At 42.3% G+C, this 22,865-nt stretch overlaps 1 protein-coding gene across 3 annotated transcripts in view; it reads right to left on the bottom strand.

Moving 5' to 3' along the window:
- Window positions 1-351: 351 nt before the first annotated feature.
- NALCN (sodium leak channel, non-selective) overlaps window positions 352-22,865 on the bottom strand; it is a gene marked incomplete at both ends in the record, with an annotated part of 271,462 nt that continues 248,948 nt past the window's right edge. For all 3 annotated transcript variants that reach the window (XM_079779627.1, XM_079779625.1, XM_079779626.1), the window contains 10 exons: window positions 352-545; window positions 3,985-4,102; window positions 7,200-7,349; window positions 8,977-9,127; window positions 12,222-12,379; window positions 14,719-14,834; window positions 15,515-15,647; window positions 17,241-17,334; window positions 18,180-18,328; window positions 19,495-19,563. In XM_079779627.1, the coding sequence (XP_079635753.1) occupies window positions 352-545; window positions 3,985-4,102; window positions 7,200-7,349; window positions 8,977-9,127; window positions 12,222-12,379; window positions 14,719-14,834; window positions 15,515-15,647; window positions 17,241-17,334; window positions 18,180-18,328; window positions 19,495-19,563 (1,332 nt within the window). The remainder of the gene's footprint in view (window positions 546-3,984; window positions 4,103-7,199; window positions 7,350-8,976; window positions 9,128-12,221; window positions 12,380-14,718; window positions 14,835-15,514; window positions 15,648-17,240; window positions 17,335-18,179; window positions 18,329-19,494; window positions 19,564-22,865) is intronic.

Raw genomic sequence — 22,865 nt, 5'->3', positions numbered from 1 at the left:
ATATGAGCCACTTTGGGCTTAGCACACTTTCAGGGGTGGTAATAATATATAAGAGCACATATGAATATATACCTTAGTTTACATAGACAGAATATATAGAATTTTTGAACAATCTACATCTGGTGTTGGTGTAGTTTCTAATATTTCTAATACTGCCATTATGCAAATTGTCTCAAACACATGGTAATAACCCATCATTTGCACAATTCTGACAGACCAGTTTTTATGCCTTCCTACGCAGGACAAATTGGAATTCAATTATGTATCAATTATGGATTACTGACTGGACAATGGAGGAAAATATTAGAAAGTACTTTTCACCATTAGACTGCCATCTGCATTGATTTCCACCTAAATATCCAGAAGGTCATCTCCACTTTCGTCGCTCTCCACGGTCAGCTGCCGGGTCCACCACTTCTTAACTTCAGAACCACAGGAAGCTGTGTCAGTCATGGGGTTCATTTTGCACACTACAGATTTCATGGTTGTCCGCCCTCCAAACCGTAAGTTGACTGAAGACACTGAGTGGCTTATTGGCTTTGGTGCTGTGGAATTAACCAAAGTCCTATGAGCAAAATGGTGTTTTACTATGTTGTAAGTCATTCCTGAAAAACCATGATATTCCCATCTAGTAGTAATGCTTTTGATGAACAAGTCCTATCCTTTTGAGTATGAAAAGATGTTGAGTATGAAAACTTTTCAGCACTGGATTCTTTATATTCATAATGGACTTTAAAATTATGTTCATGGACAACTAGTAATGCCGAGAACCAATCCAGCATGTAATAATTACAAGTTTTACCAAAAGGTTGGTGAAGCTTGGGGAGCTCAACAGGGTTGAGTCACATGTAGTTTACCTGTTGGAAACAGCTAAAAGGCATCTCCCCCAAACCTGAATAGGATTGTTAACTGCCAGACAGCTCAAGGCATTTTATTGCCTCCTGTTGGCCAAACACCTGAACAGCTGTAGGCTATTCCCCAAACTGACAATGCTTCTGTAAACCCTTTGATACCTTACCCTTTGAAGTGTATATTTCTACCTTGCCTTGGGACAAATTGTGTTTAATAAAAGCACGGGTCCTTGGTCAAGGAGGAGAGCCTTCTAGCTCCTTCAGCTGGAAGCTCCTCTGACCCCAAATGCCTTTCAAAAATATCTTTCGTCCACGGACTCCTTAATTATCTATGCACAGCCCTTTCTCCAGAATGCTGAACCCTTTGTAAGGCTGGGATAAGAACCTCGGCATAGTAATACCATTTGAAAAAAAAAATGCTGCTTGCCTCTTGCACTTTGAGATAATTACAAAAACAAAACAAAAATTTAAAAGTTCCAATTTGGGCAAATATGTGTCATAGAAATATTTGTGAGTCAGTGCTCATTAGTATTATACATATAAAAAAACAAAAGAAAAAGAAGGACTGTAATGGATAGTAAGTGGAGAGGAAGGAATGCAAAAGGTATGAAAAGAATAATGTGGATAAATACTTTTTTTTTTTTTGGTAACAATAAATTGAAGTATAGTTTCAGTAAAAAAAGAATGGTTTTGGAAATTATTTAAAATTTGCTCAGGGCATTCATCCTTCCAATCCATGAATCTGACTGAAGCAGAGTGTCTGAAGACTTTGTTGACACACTCATGGCTTTGGGATTCCACAGTTATGGTTTTGGGTTCCATTCTGTGACCTGTGGATGTAACTAAAGGCAATTTCATGTCTTGAAACCCATTTCCTCAATTGTAAAATGAAGAGAATGCAAGTTTTCTCATTGGACTATTGTGATAATTAAAATAGATTAAATGAGATAACCTAAGAAAAGGTATAGCAGATATATGATCCAGCATTCCCACTTCTGGGTATATATATTTGAAGGAAATAAAATAATCATCTTGAAAAGATATCTGCACTCTCTTGTTTATAGCAATGTTATTCACAATAGTCAAGATATGAAAACAACCTAAGTATCCTTCAATTAATAAATGGTTAAAGAAATTGTGATATATAAATTGTGATAACTAAATATTATTCAACCTTAAGAAAGAAAGAAATCCTGCAATTTGCAACAATATATATAAATATAAAGGACATTATGCTAAGTAAAATAACCTAGATACAGAAAGCAAAATACTCTATGATCTCACTTATATATGGAATCCAAAAATGTCAAAATTCACAGAAGCAAGGAGAGCAAATATAGTAGAATGATGGTTACCAGGGTTGGGAGATGGGGGTTATGGGGAGATGCTCAAAGGGTACAAAGTTGTAGTTATGTAAAATGAATAATTCTGGAGATCTAATGTACAGCATGGTAACCATAGTTAATAAGACTGTACTGTATACTTGAAATCTGCTGAGAGAGTAGATCTTAAGTATTCTCACCACAACCAAAAAAGGTAAGTATATGAGCTGATGCATATATGTTGACTGCAGCAATCTTTTCACAAGGTATATGTCAATAAAAACATCACTTTATACACTTTAAATATATGCTTTTAAATAAAAAGTAAAATGAAAAGGGGGGAGGGGGAAAAAAGAAGAAAATGCATAGCATGGCACCTGGTACAGAGTTGGTATCCCCTTAAAATGCCTTTTCTTGCCCTTTGCCTCTTCAAACTCAGCATGTCCCGATAGCATGGCTCTTTAGTTATCACCGGGCCACTTACGCTTGGGCCATTAGAGGCACTTTTGACAACAGCCTTTCTTTTATACATTTCAGTGAACACAAGGACTGCACTTCCCCTAGGTCATCTCTCCTACTTGCTGCTCCAGGGTCTGGACCACTGCCGCCAGCTTTGGCCATGTTGTCACCTCACGCCCAGATTACGGTATCATCCTCTGGCTCCTACCGCTGCCTCCAGGCTCACTCTCTATTCTGCTGCCAAGTCACTCTCCCTAAAAGCACGAATTCCAAATACCATGTCTTGCTCAGGAACCTTTACTGGTTCCTAATAGCTACAGGATGAAGCTGAAACCACTCAGCCTGTCACTTACAGCTTTCCATGGCCTGGCCCCACCCCCTACTCAATCTCATTTCCCATCACTCCCAGCTTTGTTTTCCCAGGTGGAAGCTGGCTTCTCTCTGATCCCTAAATAATAAACTCCTGGATGTGAAACAAGATATTTTCCTTCTGATGTTAAGATCCACTGAACAACTTTTAGTCCCAAAACCTAAGTTACACTGTCTTCTGCTTTGTGGAACAGACATGCTACAGAAGAGTTTGCAACGTCATCCACCTTCTCATTGGATTGGGTTGGAGAAGGGGAACAATTAGGGAGCATTAGGAAGCCCTTATTTTATCCTGGATTCAATGATTTAAACAGAAAACCACATATGGGGGACAGTGGGCTGAGCAGATCTTTGCTCCCCCTCCACTTCTGAGTGCCCTTAATGGGATTGTCCTGGCTTTCCAAAACCCCATGTTCTCCGAGGAAAAAAATTATCTCACTGAGTGTGAAAAAGAATAGGATTGTGAGGATTAAGTGAGGGAACACACACAATGCACATATAATACTGACTGGCACACAGTAAGTAGTATAGCACTAATATATCATACATCATATATCATATATCATATTGTATCATACTATGTAAGTTTTGTTGTTCCTTCTTTGAGAACTGTGGCATTTTCTAAATGATCATATCTACTCACTTCCTCTTAGATTAAATACATTTTGCCAATGTTTGAGAACGCCTTAAATACACACAGGAAGCCCTTGGAAATCGTCTTTTTAAAAATGATCTTGGCTATGATATCTCACTTCGTTAATAAGTATTGCCTTCTCAACCATAGTAACGGAAAACGAGGGCCAATACAGTGCTCTTTAGAGAAGTTATTTTGAGGGAAATATCTTTGATAAGGAGATATATTTTTCATGTCTATAAATAACTTCAGATGCAGACCCTTATTTTGAAACCTAAGATCCCAAACACACAGAACATCAACAACTTAAAATGCTTCAATCAATGGAGAAAGGACTTGGTACACATACCGGAGGGCAGACGCCACTGCCCGAACTTCCTTTGGGGTTTCCCTGCATCCCCTGCGTCTTGCCGACTTCCCCCTCTGTCGGACAGGGTGGGGCTCAGAAGCTGCTGCTGGCTGCTCATCTGCAGGGGGAAGAAGAGAGCAGTGATTTTCTTAACCCTGTGCTCTCCTCCCTCTTTGTGCATTGGCCTGTCCCTCACTTTATTTTGAGAACGTTTGAAAGCGTGCTTATGGATAGATGAGTGGCTGAAAAAGTCGTGGTACATATACACAATGGAATACTACTTGGCCACAAAAAAGAGTGAAGTTGAACCTTTTGCTACAGCAAAAGGATGGACTAGAGGGTATTATGCTACATGAAATAACTCAGACAGAGAAAGACAAATACTATATAATTTTACTTGTATGTGGAATATAAAGAACAAAATAAACAAACAAAATTGAAACAGACTCAGAAATACAGAGAACAGATTGATGGTTGCCAGAGGGGAAGTGAGGAGGGGACTCTGGGTGAAAAAGGTGAAGGGATTAAGAAGTACAAGTTGGTAGTTACAAAACAGTCATGGGGATATAAAGTACAGCATAAGGAATATAGTCAACAATATAGTCAATAACTATATATGGGGGTCAGTGGTAGTTGGAATACCAGGTTGGGGGGGGGGGGGGACCACTCTGTAAAGTACATGATTTCTAACCACTATGCTATACAGTTGAAACTAATACAGAATCATAATGTATGTAAACTATAATTGAAAAAAGAAAGAAAGAAAATGACAGGAAACAAGTGGGAAAAACAATATGGACCCATAATGTCCACAATGGGGAAAGGAAAAGTGAAAATGAGTAAAAAAAGAGTCAAAGAAAGTGAGAGTCACCAGTGCACACCTTGAGGAAAGGAGTCCTACTCTTCAGGTAGCGTCTTTTCTTTGACTCCCCTCAAGGAACCCTCCACCCCCACATCCACATTCCCTCCACACCTGGTAAACATCTACTCAAGCAAGGATGGCGGCATTCCAGGAAGGAAGAGGGGGGCAGCGGGCACTGCCTGGCTTGGGGGAAGAATGCTCTTGCCAACCTGAAGGTCAATGCCTAGAGCTTCAGAAAGAAAATTCTCCACAGACAAAGCTGGGATGGGCCCTGGAGGAGATCAAATCTTATATCCATGAAGACTAAAGTCTATCACTTATATGTGGAATCTAATGAAAAAATAAACTGGGGAACAAAACTGGAACAGAGGCATAGATACAGGGAACAGACTGACAGCTGTAAGGGATGTTGGGGAACTGGATGAAAGAAGGTGATGGGATTGAGCAAAAAATAAATAAATAAAAAAATATATATCACAGACAACAGTGTGGTGATAGCCAGAGGGAAGGGGAAAGAAATGGGGGTTAGGAGGAGGTGGGCAAAGGGGGGAAAAATGGGGTCAGAAAGAGACTTTGCTTGGGGCGATGACCACACGATACAGTGTGCAGATGATGTTTTATTGAGTTGTACACTTGAAACCTGTACCCCAATCAATTCAATAAAAGACTACAGTCAAAGAGAAATGTTGAGACTCTCCACACATTTTACCCACCCTCTGGTTGACCCTCACCTTCCCCTTTCCTATCAGCACATTGGCCTTCACATTGCTTCAATATCCCCTTTTGATGTTTTGGGTACCTCTTGAGTTTTTTGGCTCTTTTAACCTAAAACCAGAGAGCTCTGCAATCATCACTTTCCCTGACTCATCAGCCCCATCTGACTATCCTGACCTTATCTCAGCCCTACACCTGAGGCACTGCCAGCCCTCCTCAGGGCACATAGGTGGCAGGGCCATTGTAGAAACCTCCATATCCCTCTTTGTTGACTGCCTCCTAAAAGTGCTTGTAATTCGTGGCAGATGATTCCTACAGGCTGGGAGCCAACAACATGAAATCCACTCAAATCTGGGCTATAAACAAGAGGGCTCTTTGGAGCATCCCACTGGGTCATGAAGCCTCAGGCTTCAGTGTTTATCGCTGGCCCCTGACTGTGTCACTATACAATCAGAAGTCTGATGCTGCTGGGGGTGGGGGAGGGGGGCTCTCAGAATGCAGGATCAACTCCACCCAGTCCATAACTGCATCCTCACAAAGGGCAGGGCCTCTGCCAGCTGTCTCCCAGCACAGGGCTCTCCAGGACACTGGGGACTCTGTGGTACTTTTATGGACATGTAGATTGAGTTTGGAAATGAAAATATGCTGTGCCCTAGTAAATAGGAGGCCTTCAAGTTAATCGTCCCCAAACTCCATATGCTCTTCCCATGCCCAACTGAGGAAGAACAAATCCTCAACTTAAGGAGGATGAAGGTCAATTTCAAACCTTTTCACTGATTTTACTGCAAGTTTCTATGACTTAGTAGGAGAAAATATTTAGGGCAGAGCTTCAGGCAAATCCTGTTCTCCTAAATTAGGAGCAGGGAATCGTTTGGATATTTATAACAGGGCCATTTGGATATTTATAACATCATTCGAGGGCCATACAAAATTATCAATTTAAAAATTAGCCTGCTATATTTGGTCAAACATTTAATTAACTCACCCTAATGCCTTGGCAGGGCCAGACCAAATGATTTATCGGGCCTTATATGGCCCATGGGCCAGGCATTCTCCACCCCTGTCCTAAATCATATGATATTGCCAGACTTAAATTAAGCCCTTACAGAGGTGATATTAACTCTTAGGCAGACGGAGAGGGAGAGAGGAAGAGAGAGAGAGCTAGAGAGGGGTGGGGGGAGATATATCAACAGTATTTTAAAATACAGGGCATTAACATTATTTTAGTATTCACACAAATCAGAATCTTTTCAAATAACTTCAACTAACTCAGGAACCACAAATATAATCTTGGATCACCCTATGCCAATTGTTGTTGTTTTTAAATCCTCACCTGAGGATATTTTCCATTGATTTGTAGAGAGAATGGAAGGGAGAGGGCATGCACGAGCCTGGGCCAGGGAGGAGCCTGCAACCGAGGTATGTGCCCTTGACCAGAATCAAACCTGGGACCTTTCAGTCCACAGGCTGACACTCTATCCACTGAGCCAAACTGGCTAGGGCCAATTGTTGTTGTTTTTAATGTAAAAACTTCCTATTATTGTCACCTTATTTGAAATGGCTGTGAACAGCACCAGTTTATCTTTTATTTTAAACATGCACAGAATATCCTTGAATGAAAGACACCTCATACTCGTACCTCAGGTTGCATATTATTATCCTGACTGTTGGCGTTCATGTCTTCACTCGGCTGGGTGGTCTCGATACTGGGGGGATTCAGAAACCGGCTCAGCTCCTGCTGCTGGCTCTCTCTCAGGCTGTGGATGATGCTGCATGACTGCTGCTGTTTCTATGGAAATATGATTGTTTTTGCAGGAACGGAAAAATCAGCCCACCGTCCTTCTTCCCCACCAGTCAGTCATATTTTCTTCTCTCTGCCCCAAAGACCCTGTAGGCTTGGTGACCTCTTAGGAACTTTCAACTAATTTTGGAACTTTCAAGGGTCATTAACTAATTTCCCTGATCAGACTCCCATAAAGAAAGGCTTAGAGACTTAGAATTGCGTACCCCTTCCATTTTCATTTGCATAACAATTGGGAGTAATGTTCACTGGTACTAGCTTGTGTTTTTTTTTAAAACTAGAGGCCAGGTGCATGAAATTCATGCACAGGTAGGGTCCCCAGGCCTGGCGGGTGATCAGGGCTGATGGGGGGGCCTTCTGGCTGCCAGCTGGGGCCTCCCTTCCCCGGCTACCAGCTGCTGGCCTGGGCCTCTATCATCCCATGCCACCCCCTGGTGGTCAGCGCACGTCATAGTGAGCAATAGAACTCCCGGTCTCCTGGTCGAACTCCAGGGGAACACTTTGCATATTAGCCTTTTATATATATTGATTATATATAGAGATAGAATTCTTAAATCACTAATGTTGTTTGTAGTCTGTTTTTTTTCCCCCTTCGTATTTTATTCTATGCTTGCTAAGCCTATGTGGATCACCCCTTTCCTCTAAGATGTAAGAGGCAGAGAGTCTTGGGTGCAAAAGTGAAACCCTCATTTTTGTGTTGGTTCTGGACTGGAGCAGCCAGTCCAATGGGCTGATCTGTCTTGGCACACACTGGGACCAGGGCAGCCTGGTGGTGGGCCTGCACTCCCGGGGCCCTCGCAGGGCCTCTGGACCGCAGATTCTATCCCTGGATCTAACAGAGCTATGCTGGGCCAGCTGTGACAGGTGCCCGGCTACAGGAGACTGGGGTGCTGGTTTTCTCTGGGGCCCTTAATTCATCCAATAGAAAGATGTGTTTCTGCAGTTGATGTTGTTCTGAAAAACAGGATTTTACAAATCTGTTATGTAGAAATGGTTAGTGATTAATCTGATTTCCCCCCGTGTGTAAAGCATAAGTCAAAAGCATTCATAAAATTAATTACCTAATAGAAATGCCCATTGTAAATACAGTGTATGCAAACACAGTTAATGCTCATGTTCATGGATTTAAGAGTTAGAGAATCTCATAGGCTTATAGGTCAGGAAGCAGCAAACAGATCACTGCATTCCCAGGAGAGGTGGTCTTTAATTAAAGATCACACAGAATTATCACCAATATGTTGGGGATTTTTAGGAACAAATTAGAAGTAGTTTTGTAAATTCAGGTGCCAGTCAATACGTAGAGATTGCTGGCAGTTTAAACAGCTGAGATTAATAAATGGACAGCATGAATACGGTAATATCAATGAACTGCTTCTGAAACAGTCACACCCTATTATAAAAATGTGATTTAATGGAAGCTTCTTATGGACTCTGCTCAAGAGGGTACCACTGGATTTGGACTAGAGTTAAGGTTTGAATCATCATCTGACCATGGGAAGTGGAAGAAGTTGACGTAGTTGAAGGGATATAAGGCTAATCCCAGAAGGATCTGATGCCCTTGTTCAGGAAGCTCTGGAGGAGGAAATAAAATCCCAGATGCTTCTGGTTCACTCACGGCTCTGATGCGCTTTAAGCACTTCTTCAGCCACATGCGGATGGTCTGCTTGGCCACTTCCTCCTCGATGGTGTACTCCAGCTGCTCCCTTGCAAGCAGCTCCTCCAACTGCAGACTCTTCCGGATGTCAACTGACCGGTAGGAGAGCATGCTGTTGGGGAAATTCAACAGCAATTGCAGCTCTGATTTACCTGGGATTTAGACCTCAAAACCCAGAGAGGTCATCAGTCAGGCCTACCAGTGGAGCATTCTGATGCTACCCTGACTAACTGGACGGCTAAGGCTAGTTATGTCACCTCATTGCCTCTCTTCGCTCATCTGTAAAATGGGCATGGGCATGGTACCTACTTTGTTAAACGATGAAATATGTTGATATTTGTGAGGTGATTAAAACAGTAAGTTTTTGTAAAACCAAAGATCCAGGCTATGCCCTAATAGTCAGCTGGTTAAGATTCTGGAACTTTCCCTGTAGAAGGATAACTGCTGTCTATTCACATTCAGTTCCAATTGGTGGTGGTTAATATGCTTGGCTGCAGGCTATGCATTCCCATCCCCCCATTTCCCTCTCAATTTCTCTCATCTGTCCCCCTGGATCTTCCTCATTAATGTTGATGGTTGCAAAACCAGAGTGTAACATTCACTCCCATTCGGTCCTTGGTACAATAGACCCAGACGGCGGCAAATGAAACCAACAAGCTAATGTGTTGCATGGGGGCTCCTGGGCAATAAGGCAACTCATGTGTTCAGGCTGAGGAGTCCACAGCCAAAGGAGGATGCAGCCCCTTCTGGCAGCTTGGCGCTCCCTAGTATGGCTGCAGGATCTCAGTTATTGCTCCATCCCTGCCTGGCCTGGGTGGGACCTCAGTTCCGTTTCCCTAGCCCAAATCACAGCATGGTGGCACTTGAGAGGCCCTTCCCCATGCAGCACGTGTACAGTGATCTCTTCTTTGCTAAGTCTTTTCTCACCATGGAGGGAAGAAGTGCATTTGCTCTTTCTCCCCTGCCTCATCAAGAAGCTCATCATTGCTGAACAGTTTTCATCATACACTGGGCTAGAAGGTAGGGAGAGGCCAACGATGCTCCCATGAACTTTGCCTGGGTTCATTTTATCAGACGCATCACTGTGTTCCAAAGAGGCCGAATACAATATTAATGACAGTGGTATGCCTAGATGCCTTATTTGCAGCCTAAAAATAATTGTCACTAGAAGAAAAGACTGACATTCTGAAAGAGTTGTCATCCTTTGCTATTCATCTGTGTTTCCTGCCCCATCTTTTTCTGCCTTTTTGCCTGTTCCTGGAAGAAGTGAATAGTGGGAGGTAAAATTGAGACCTTGAAAGAACGCCCTCAGATCCTTCCTCTCCAGGCATTTTTTCAAATTCCAATCATAGTCATATATCTGGATACCTGATTGCTCCTGACATTTGTGACACAATACTCCCTGTTTAACCTGCCAGTTACGAGCAACATGATGAAAATAGCTGGTCCTGGTAGAGGGTTCTTTATCTTTTCTGTGGCATGACTCCTGATGGCAGGGGAGCCCATGAGACATTTTTTAGAATCATGTTTTAGATGCATAAAATAAAATACACATTATTTCAAAGGAAACCAATTGTATAAAAATAGAGTTCTCAAGCCCTAGCTCGTTTTGCTCAATGGATAGAGCATCGGCCTGCGGATCAAAGGGTCCCGGGTTCAATTTTGGTCAAGGGCACATGCCAGGGGTTGCAGACTCGATCCCCAGTAGGGGCATGCAGGAGGCAGCCCATCAGTGATTCTCTCTCATCATTGATGTTTCTCTCCCTCTCTCTTTCTCTCTGAAATCAATAAAAATATATTAAAAAAAATAGAGTTCTCAAATTATTTTCTTTGAAAGGAGTGATATAACATAAGTGTTTCTTTATTAATGCATCAAATAATAACATTTAGCTGAGGTCAAATGACTACCATAACTTAGAAGTACTGGTGTGCATTAAGGATATTTTAAGATATCAGCCATAGCGGTAATCTGACCTGAAAAATACCTATGATTTCTACTGATGACAAAGACATGGGTATTGCTAATATTACTAGGGTTTGTTGACTGCATGCATCATAAAAAAGAATGCTGCATTTTAAGTGAGTGATTAGTGAAAGTAAAGAAGTAATTGTTTTCCTTTCCAAGGCCATGACCTTCTGACTATTATCCATGGGCTCCTGTTTAAGAAAATTTCTGAGTTGATTGTTCTCCCCGCAACCACCCAAAAGTATTTTGGGGTCCTAACCCTCAGTACCTCCGAATGTGATCTTATTTCAAAACAGGCCATTGCCGATGTAACTAGTTCAGATTAGATCATACTGGAATGGGGTGGGCCCCTACTCCAATAGAACCGGTGTCCTTATAGAGATGAAAATTTGGACACAGACCACACTTATGCACAGTGAGAACACCATGTGAAGATGAAGGTAGAGATTGGGGTGATGCTTCTACAAGCCAAGGATGGCCAAAGTAGGACAGCAAACCCCCAAAAGCGGAGGGAGCGGGTGGAACAGGTTCTCCCTCGTGGCCTTAAATGGAACCGACTCTGCTGACACCTCCCTCTCAGACCTCCGGCCTCCAGAGTTGTGAAGACCGGAGGTGCGCTGTTTAAACCCCTCAGTGTATGTGTTCTATTACAGCAGTCACAGCAAACGAGCGGAGAAGCCTCTCTGGCCGCAGTGTGCCCTTGTCCTGTCTGGGTCCTCACCACACCACCCGTCTGGAAAACGTGGTTTGTCAACCTGCCTGGGGCACCCAGGGCGGAGCAGCCCAGGCAAGTTCCTGCCCGACCCACCAGTGGGAAGATCTGCCTGTTAGCTCCAGCTTGGCCTCAGGGGCTGAGTAACTGTCAGCAGGTCACTCATCTCTTCGGGGCCAGTTCCTGCCGTGAAATGGGAAGCTGGGCCCGAGCTCCTGAGGTCCCTCTCTGTCCCCCCTTCAGGAGCTCCCACTCTCTGGAAGGGGCACTTCTGGGCCCTCAGTCCCCCCCGCCCCCCCCCAGGCGCTCACCTGAACACGACCAGTAATGTTCAGCGAGAAAGACCACATGGAGTCTTCTAACCACAGCAGATGCGGCATTTTAGGTTCAGAACGCACTTGTTAATTGCATCTCACGAGGCCGTTCATGGTCACAGCTTCAGTCTCCACTCTGTTCAGCTCTGGGGCACACAGCTGCGACCCCTCCCACAGCCCTCCTCCCCCTGCACCCCCACCCCCACCCCCGCACCTTAGGACATCGTGGAAGGTGACGTCGCCGCCGTTGTGCAGCCTCTCCATCTCGTAGCACATGTGCTTAAACAGAAGCTTGTCCTTGTCCAGGTCCACCTCCAGCCGCCCCCGCAGCAGCCGCAGCAGGAACTTCACGCGGAAGGTCGGGATCACCCCCTGGCGGCAGGCAGAGCACAGCAACTCTTAGGTAACTCCTCGTCAGGCCACAGGGATTCTCTGGGGTTCTGTTTTCACACCAAAACACCTGGAGCCATTTCTCAAAAGATGGCAAATTAAGCACCCGGTGGCAAGGAAGCTGTTCATTTTCCCCGGGGCTGGCTGGGAGATAAAAGCTGAGCACTTCCTAAGGTGTATAAATGTTTAATCACTATGTTGGACACCTGAAACTAATGTAATATTCGATGTCCACTGTAATTAAAAAATAAATTTAGCCCTGGCCGGTGTGGCTCAGTTGGCTGGGTATCCTCCTGGGCATCAAAAAGTTGCCAGTTCCATTCCCCGTCAGGGCACAGGTCCGGGTGGTGGGCTTGATCCCGGGTAGGGGGCATACAGGAGGCAGCTGATCCATGTTTCCCTCTCACATTGATGTTTTCCTCTCTCCCTCTCTCTTCCTCTCTCTCTAAAAAGCAATAAAAATGTTTGAAAAATATTAAAAAATGACCAGAAAATAAAGAAAGACCTGAGCACATAGTTTCTGCAGGTGCGCCTCTAGTTCTGTGGGGTTTCACAACCACTCAGCGTTTGCAGCCAAGGAGGAAGGACAGCTCTCCCTCTGCCTGTCCTGGACGGACACTAGCTTGACTAGGTTTTCCTTTCTTTCTTTCTTTCTTTCTTTCTTTCTTTTTTTAAAAATATACATTTTTATTGAATTCAGAGAGGAAGGGAGAGGGAGAGAGAAACATCAATGATGAGAATCATTGACTGGCTGCCTCTTGCACGCCCCCTACTGGGGATCGAGCCCATAGACTTTTCTTCGGTACCAGTGCCACTGACTCAGCCTCTGCCCCAGCGCCCCTCTAAGTGCTGAGTGGCTCAGTAATGCTTTAGCACAAGAAATGAAACATACACATGTACGTGATCCTCTCCTCGCCGAGTTCAGATACTAGGAACTTGTAAACGTTTATTATAAGTTGTTCTTCTATGGAATGATCACTCCTTGTCAGTTCTCCTCCATTGTTAGAACGATTACATACAAGAGAACTGGGTTCCCAGCTCTGCCCTCTTTCTGCTCAGAGCGGCTCCAGATTCTGAAAATCTTCCATGTGTCACTCTCTTCCAGGCAACAGAACCTACCGTGCCAGCCTGGCTGTGTCTTTAAATCAGGTATTGGGTGAGAGGCAGGGACATGGATGGGCCATGAGTTCCTGTCAGTTACTAACATCTTAACATGTGAGTGGTGGTGCCATCTTCCATGTGTATGTCAGAGGAAGGCATGTTCCCGTGGGCAGCAGTCACAGAGATCAATGGGCCCAGACACCTGTACATGCAGGTCACTGTCCTGGAAGAAAATCCCCAACACTGGTGCCTGGATGAAGTGGGGGGCCAAGGGAAGAACAAGCAAAGGGGGTGGAGAAAGCCATGCCTGGTTGTGCGGGCCCCAGCTCTAGACCAGGACACCCCGTTTACTCAGCCTGTTCTGGCCCCTTAGTCTTCATGCCTTCAGTCAACTCTTCCTGAAACTATTTTCAGATCATTCCCAAGATCTTCCCATGGCTGATCTCTCCTCCTTTTTCAGATACTGGATCAAATAGACAGGCCTTCATGACCATTCCTGCTAAAGTTGTCTGCTCCTGACTCCAACCGCTCTCTACTTTATTACCTTCTTCAAAGTGTTTGTAGCTTTTTGAAATTATAATGATTATTATTTCACTTTAATTTTGTCTCCTGTATTAGTAGGAGACCTGTCCATCTTGCTCATTGGTATATCTCCAGTGCCTAGAACAATGCCTGAGTGTTTGCTGGATGAAGAATGGGAAGGAGGAGGAGGAGCAGGAAGCTGCTGCTGCTTTGGCTAATTCTAGTAAATCTTTTAATTTCATTATTAAAACCGACTACTACTAAAACCAAAATAATTAAAATTAGTAACTTTAATAAATCACTTAAAAAACTCATTTGCACTTGTAATCAGGATTGCTCTTTTAGGTTGAGGTGATCATGAATCTGTACTCTATTGTTACTTTGATCATTTGAACTACATCCCTTCTCTTGCCCCGAGCCCAGGGCTGGTTTCTTCAGAGCTCCCATGGTTTCCTTTCTTGCCAATATCTGTATGCCAGAAGAAGGGGACATTCTTAGTTGGAAAGGACACGAGAGGGATCTATTCTGTCCCTCTCCCCTCCTGGCATATTCTGCTGGATTGTCGATGACAGCCTTCTGCAATTCACCAATGGCCCTTCAAAATTCAATATATGCCCATGCCAACAACAAAACCATGTCTGAGGCAGGGTAGTAAGTCTCTTTTGAGTGGGATGTGAAATGGCAATCCACTCGCCTACCTCTCGTTTATCATCCACCATATTCCATATGATCTGAAAGTGGCGAAGATCATTGTAACTTAAAAGCTGGTCCTCCTCAGTGGAATAAAACAAGGAGAAATTCTCCACAATTATGGCTAAAAGAAAAAGAAAAGCAAAAAATGGCGAATTTAGACAATTACGCTTATCTGTCATTTTTTTTTTTAGAAAATGTAAAACATCTATTATAAATAATGAATTGTATCAGCTACATGATAAGCCAAATTTTTAAAGTGCTTTCAGTATGGCTTCCAAGTTGGCATGTTTTACACTTGGACTAAGCTATTTCTCTAGCTCCTGGCTTTCCAAAACATGAGGGTCATGAGCATAAACACACATTCTGTGGATATAGACAGTCATGCCAGCTGGCTTTCTCTGGTAGTTGAGAGTTCCAGGGCAGTTTTTAAAGGTCAAATTGAGTTCTGGGTGGCCTCACAGCTGGGTGAACAGCATGTATCTTTCAAAAACATAAATGTGACATTTCGAGGCTATAAAGGTAACCCCCCAACCCTCGATATTTGTTCACCTCAATCCATGAGAGCTCTTTTGAGATTAATAATCATAATAAATAGGACAACTCTTGAAATTGCAATCAACTGCCATTTACATGCCTTTCAAAAGTCTTTTCAGCTTCTGAATGGAGAGGCAACAATTTATAATTAATGCCATGAAACACCCACCCCAAGCAATCCAGGATAATGACTTGAAAATTATACCTAATTATCTAAGTACCTGAGTTTAAAGAGGTTTAAAAAAATATGCAGCGAACATCCCTTACCTACAAGTAAATTCAGCATGATGTAGGCAATGATGACATAAAATGAACAGAAATACATAAGTGCCCCAGCATAATTCCCACAGTCTGTTGCCCAGTATGTAAATTCATCTGGAGTACAAAAGGGTGGCTGGACCTGCGGGGCAGTGGGAGGGAGAGAGAGGAAAGGATGATAGCAGAGAAGAATACAAATTTTTGTTAACTGACTGTAGTTAATGAAATAGTCCTGACCCATGTAAAATATAATAATTAACTTCAAAGTAATCTCTGAAGCTGCATATGTTAGATACATCATCTGTGGCAAAAGTAAAAAAAAAAATTCACTTATGCTATGCTTTTTGTTTTGTAGAATCCCAAGTTCAGTGACATTTTAGAAGATTAATGAAAATGAACCGGTTTGCTCTGAGATGCTCGGTCTGCCACCTGCACTAGCCCCAAATGATAATTGGCCATTGTGATCAAACTTCAGAATGTCAAACAAAAGGGCATTTATTTATTTTTTTTAATCTGATTTAAGTGTTGGGGTAAGATTTTAGGAGGAATTGTTATACACAACAATTTCACATTCAAATTGTGTAAGGAGAAGCCAGTGATCCTTATTCCAGCACCATTAGGGGATGTTGGGACATCCCTGGCTCAATAAAATGCCAACACCTCTGAGAAACCTCCTGATGTATTTCAGCCAGAGACTAGCTCTCTCTTCCACATTTCCATGGCATTCTGCTTCCTCTTTATTTTGAGTTTATTTAATTCTGCCTAGTATCATATTTGATCTGTCCCCATTAATTCGTGCATAAAGTTCTTGAGTTCCTACTATGTGCTTGGTTTCTGCCCAGTATTAGGGACAGACTGGTAAGCAAGACAAAGACCCTGACCCTTCTTCATGTTGCTGACAGTCTAGAGCTGTGCAGTCCAACACGGTAACCACTAACTACTTGAGGCCATTTAAATTTATGTTCATTAACATTAAATACAATGAAATACGATTTAAAATTCTATCCCTTATTTTAACTGGTCACATTTCAAATGCTCAATAACCACATGTGGGTAGTGGCTACTGAATTGGACACTGCAGATGGCCATCATTGCAGAATTTTTTTTGGATAACATTGATCTGAAGGATGAGAAAGAGGTGAATAAGCCAATAACTCACTATAGTTGTGAAACACGCGAAAAAGAGAAATATAGAGTGCTGTAAAAACATATAACTTGCAGTCTTAACATAAGGCAGGATTCCTGAAGGAACTGATGTTTAAAGTGGTACCTGAAGGATGATGAGAATTAACCTAGAGAAGAGAGAGTGTAGGTCAGAGCCCCAAGCTCCTTGAGGGTGCCTTGGAATCACTAAAGACCTGGCACCCAGTGTGTGGCTCAGTATAAACCAGGGGACTGGTGAATATCTGTTGAATAAATTGAACTAAAGAAGCAGAATTCCCCTGTTTGTACTTGACTGCCAAAACGTTAAAGGTGGGAGGAAAAGAACAATGCCTACATCATGCATATTTATTGAATGGAACTGTGATAGTTCACGTTGAGTTCACTGCATACTCTTCCTGTATGTCCACACACTGTAACATAAAAGACAGCAATTTTATGGATAAAAGGCCAGGATATGTGTTTTGTACACAAAGCCTTGATGCTAACAAGGAGGCTACCGCCAATGTTGCATAGCCAAAGAGCTTCAAATGATTCTAAGCTAAGGCATTGTTAGTGACAAAGAGATATTTACCATACAGTCATGCATAATCTTGTTCCAGTCTTCGCCTGTGACAATTCGGAACAGTACGGTAATAGCTTTGCCAGCGGAAGAGAAGTTTGCATGCCTAAATTAAGGAAAAAGAAAACAGAAGGTGAGTAACATAGTTGTCATGAAGTAGTAATGTCTGCCACTACCAAAGCAGGGAGATTCTGGAGCAAATTTGATTGCCAAGTAATCATTTCCAAAGGTGATACTCTCTTTTTTGTTTGTTATATATTCTTGTCTCAAGTATAGCTGTCTTAATAACCCACCCCTTGCATGGTGCCACCAATTTCTTGCCATTCATCTTGAATGACTGAGGGAGCAAGCTTTGACAATATAAAGTGATTGTTTCTTCCATGTGAATTATGCTATAGAAGGTGGAGCTGCCACGTGCCATTTCTGCAACAAGACACATCTGTATATAATTGGTTGTGTGAGGACTTTTCTATTTAAAATTATAAGATGCTTCCACAAAATTTAAGGCTATCTTTGAAAAATGCTTTTCATACATAATAACATTTGGGGGGGGGGTTTCCTAACTTTCCATGTTTTGCTAAAAAAGGAAGAAACCCAATATCATCTCAAAATTATTTACTTAAAAATAATATATCATTTTTGGCAGCGTGTGGATAGAAAAAGTGCTGGAATTCACCAGGTTATCAGGAGCGGTTATTCCTGCATGGTAGGGAGTTATGGATTCTTTTATTCCTGAATTTCCTAAGGTCTCTATAGTAAACATGTATACTGCCTTCAGTTAGAAAAATGTCATTTAAAATTTGGACTTTTTATTTTGTTTTAATTTCCAATGGATTGCTTTTTCCTTCCCCTCCATCTTTAAGAGACAAAAATCATTTAGGTGTTTATTCATGATTTTATTACTAAAAAAGCTTGCTTGATAAATGAATAGAAAGATAAACACACACCAACCTGTTAATGTTCTCTCCATATTTCACAGTACCAAATAAAACAACACCAGCGAAAGCATAACACAGCAGCAATAGGAACATTCCTACGATGATAAAGAAGCTTTTATACATGCTGACGACCACCGTCAGGAGGAGCATCTTCAGTGTTACCTGGATGGAGATGGAGATGGAAATGGAGATGGAGATGGAGAGAGATGGACACAGAGAGAATATGAATATTCAATTCTTTAAGCTGTGGAGAACATGGGGAGTAAATAACATTTAAGCATGTTGGCAAAAGAATGACCCTCAGAGTATCATTTGAAAATTGTTTCCTATTAGCTATTAAATCTGAATATTGTTCAGAAACTCTTAGAAAGAGAGAAATCCTACTTGTATGTCAAACTGTTCAGCCTTTTCAGCCAAATTAATAAAAGTTCAACTCAAACATTTTTAGCCTTCCATTTTCTCTTCTCTTGCTCTCTAATTCACTATGGCAGTGGTCGACAAACTCATTAGTCAACAGAGCCAAATATCAACAGTACAACGATTGAAATTTCTTTTGAGAGCCAAAGTTTTTAAACTTAAACTTCTTCTAATGCCACTTCTTCAAAATAGACTCGCCCAGGCCGTGGTATTTTGTGGAAGAGCCACACTCAAGGGGCCAAAGAGCTGCATGTGGCTCGCGAGTCGCGGTTTGCCGACCACTGCACTATGGTAAGGGCTATACACTTTTTGGGCTGTAACAAGTAGACTCAGTATTCTTCTACCAATAAATTCTCATAAAAACAAACCTAAACAATGTAAAATATTCAATACCATCAAGTATTAAGTGTGTTCATTATGTGCATTCCATATGATGTAATGTCAGAATCAAAAAAGGAAAAAGTACTTTAAAAAATTAAAATATATGTGGAATGTATATATGAACATTAATAAAGAAGATAAAGAAATATGGAATCATAGAATTATGAATGTTCATTAAGGATTATTTTTCTTTGAAGTAAAATAACTTTATTAAAACTAAAACTAAAAATAATGACATATTAAGAAAGACCACTGGTTTTTGCTTTCATGCCTGATATGTTATCTTTAGTTGATAATTGAATTTACTTAGAAAATATGAAGAATAAATAAAACATCATAAATGTCAGGAAACATTTCAAGATAACTAAGATACTGATTCATTTTAATATTTAAAGTTTACTCATTTGGATTTTAATGTCTAGCAATTTGTTAACTACAGCATAGTGACCAGCAGGACAGCTGAAGTTAGTCAATGCTTTTTTCTTTATTGCATATGCAACCTTTGATGCTGTTCTTTACAGCATACTTACATGCTTTCCACAGATCGAGAAAAACCTAAAGACAATCACGCATGCGCCCATCATGTAGGTATATGCATTCTGAAATTTAAACAGAAGAGAGCCTGTCATAATTTGCACAAAAGATCTTGTTACAATTCCCTTTTTCATTTTGGGTCTTCTGTGAAGTCTACTGAATAATTAGTTTAATAAAATGTAAAAAATATCATAATAAATTTATCTTAAAAATGTGCTGAAAAGGTCACTGCCAAAACTCATGAATAAATATTAACTATAAAATTAAATCTTAAATTAAATTTTGGTCTCTGTTTTGCTCAGCTGAATTCTGTATTTTAAAACTTATTTTTACATAAAATAATGGCCAGTTTCTTTGAGGAGCAAGAACAACTGAGGATAACAATGCAATACAAGGACGTCAAATGAGACAGGAGATAAAGGAATCCTGGCAGAGAAAGTTTGGGTGTTGGAAAAGATTGCTGGAGGTCAGATTCCTTCTCTCTGAAGGCTTCTGGAGACATCTGGAGACCAGCCGGCCACGGCCACATGTCCATCAGTCTAAGATGATTTCAGAGATGTCCTCCTTGCTCAAAAATACATTCAGTATGTGATCAAGAGATGACTTGGTATGCTTTATGACTAAGAAAGCTTAATCTGAGAAACAAAGATCCCACTGACTAAAACTGCAATAATAACTGTGGCATTAGGCTGATGCCAAAACGTGATTTTTCTTGAGGTTCCTTGCCTAGGCAAATGACAAGTCACAGATGGGCACCTGGGAAGGGGGTCCAGTGAGATATTTGGTGTGGTGTAAGGAAATGAATGTGTCTGCACAGAATCATCTTTGGATGGGAACAAGGACTGCGTCTTCCTTCACAATGGTCCACTGCACAATAGAGTGGAGGATTGTTGCAGAAGACCGAAGAAGAACCAAGCAATGCTTAGAGAAATAGTCACTCTTTATTATTATAACATGCGGGCCCAGAGAAAAATGCCTTTCAAATTCTGGGCCAAGACACACAGGAAGTTTCCTGTATTTATACCTTTTGAGCTTCTTTGTCTCCCAAATAAGGGTTTTTCCGGTCCCCTTTGCAAGTTCTTAAAGAGCCCTATATGCTGGGGCTCTGAGACCTCAACCAAAGACCTGGCCTGGTGCCAGCACTGATAACTTCGTCCAGGGAAGGTTTATGGCCTCTCTGGAATGGGAGTAGTCTTATTTCCCTTATTATTTAAGCAAGCAAACATTTACAGAAGCCAAAATAGCAGGGTTAAAACTTCAAACAGCAGTTTTTATATAAAATGGATGCTTCAGGATGAGCATGCTTCCAGAACCAGAGATTCTTGGGGAAGAACAAAAGCAGTGGGGGAGAATAGGCAAGTTTGTCTTTTGGTGTGAGAGCTCCTCTCTGGGGACATCTAAAATTAGGAAGCTTACTCTATTCTTTTGCTTGGACTGAGTAGCTTTTAATTGAAATTTGGAGATATATAAAAACCTGGGCCTTGTTACTCCTTTTCTCCATGTGAGCACCAAACCTACTGTAGATACCTACTTGCTTTACATTCTGGAAGTGATAACACTCAGCAGCTTCTAGGATGATGACCCAAAACTTTCACTTGGACTATAAGATCCTGAGAGGTCTGACACCTTCTTACCCACGCAGATCTTGTACCTTGTTCCCTTTGCTCCTACTCCAGTAGTGCTGTCTATTCCACGGCACCCTTCCACTCTAGAACATCCTGAAATATTCTCTCCTCCTCCTCCAGACTGATCCCAATTATCACTCCCTCAGGATGCCTTCCAGGACCTCCCCGATAAAGCCATCTACTATTATGTGTTGTCACAGCAACTTTGTCTCGCCTCCATCTCCTTTCCATAGCTGTAATCCTCATAGACTTGGGAGCATTCAATGGATGCCTACCTAACTTTCCAGGCTGTGTGGCAAATGAAAGCAATCACTGTCTTTGTTTTACTCATTACATTCTTCTCAGTTCCTAGCACTGTGACTTGCACACCTGTGGTACTCAAACCCATTTATTGTTTGAGGAAATGAATCAGGGTGACTAAGAGACCACCTGGGCTTGGCACAGCCCCTGACTCTGAAGTTAATAACTGTCTTAAAAAGGACAGTCAATATCTTCATGAGCACAGCAATTACATACTAAAACTAGGCCTTTGTGCTGTGTAAATGGGCTCTGTGTGCTATGGATCTTTTCCAGAGGATGAGAGAATGAATAGAAGAGAGCAGGGGGAAATAGATAATAGTATTTTTGGGTGGGATCAAGGAAGACTAAAAAAAAGAAGGTATCTATATATATAAAAAGCCAGCAACCAGAACATCGGAACGACCAGTTGCTATGACACCCACTGTGACCAGCAAACTGGCCAACCTCCTGTGGCACCTCCCCTTGGCCGATCCTGCCCCTGATCACCCCCTCACCCCAATAGAGGGTGGGGCTGGCCCACTGCCCACAGCCTATCCCTATGGCCAGCCCCACCCCCAATCAGCCCCCACCACCCCAATTGGCCTGTGGCCCCTCCCCCCAGCCAGCTCCGCCCCCAACCCCCCCCACACCAATCAGGGGTGGGGCTGGCCGGCCAACCTCCCATGGCCCCTCCCTCAGCTGCTGACCCCTGACCAGCCCCCCCCCATTTGGGGGTGGGGCTAGTCAGCCCACTGCCCACAGCCCCTTCCCATGGCCAGCCCTGACCCCAATAGGCTCCCCCACCCCAATCGGGGGTGGGGCCCACTGGCCAATCACCTGTGGCCCCTTCCCCTAGCTGGCTCAGCCCGGATCAGGCGGCCAACCTCCCACCATTTCCTCCCAATAAGCCTGGCCCCGATCCACCCTGATTGGGATCGGGCTGGTCGGACGCCACCATGCACAAATTCGTGCACTGGGCATCTAGTTTATAATAATGTGTTATGGTTTGTTTAATCTTAACAATTTGAAAAAGTTCACATTCTTCGATCTTCATAATGCTCATATAAAACATGTAGATTATGAAATTATATTCCTAGTTCAGAGCAGGAAACAAAAGACCACTGAAGACAAATAACTTGATCAAGGCTGAAAAATGGTGGACCCTAGACTAGAACCTCGGGGTATCCAACATGGTAACCATTACCACATGCTCTTATTGAGCACCTGAAATGTAGTGAATATAAATTAAGACATGCTGTAAATGTAAAATACACATTCAATCAAAGATTTAGTACAAAAGAGAGCATGTAGCATCTCTCTTTCATAATTTTTTAACTTCTAAAAATATGACTTTATTGATTTTAGAGAGAGGAAGGGAGAGGGGCAGAGAGATAGAAACATCAATCGCTGCCTTCTGCACACTCCCTACCAGGGATTGAACCCGTAACCTGGACATGTACCCT

The sequence above is a fragment of the Cnephaeus nilssonii genome, assembly GCF_951640355.1.
Source record: "Cnephaeus nilssonii genome assembly, chromosome: 8".
In the NCBI taxonomy this organism is placed as follows: Eukaryota; Metazoa; Chordata; class Mammalia; order Chiroptera; family Vespertilionidae; genus Cnephaeus; species Cnephaeus nilssonii.
This window is presented reverse-complemented; position numbering and strand designations above follow the sequence as displayed.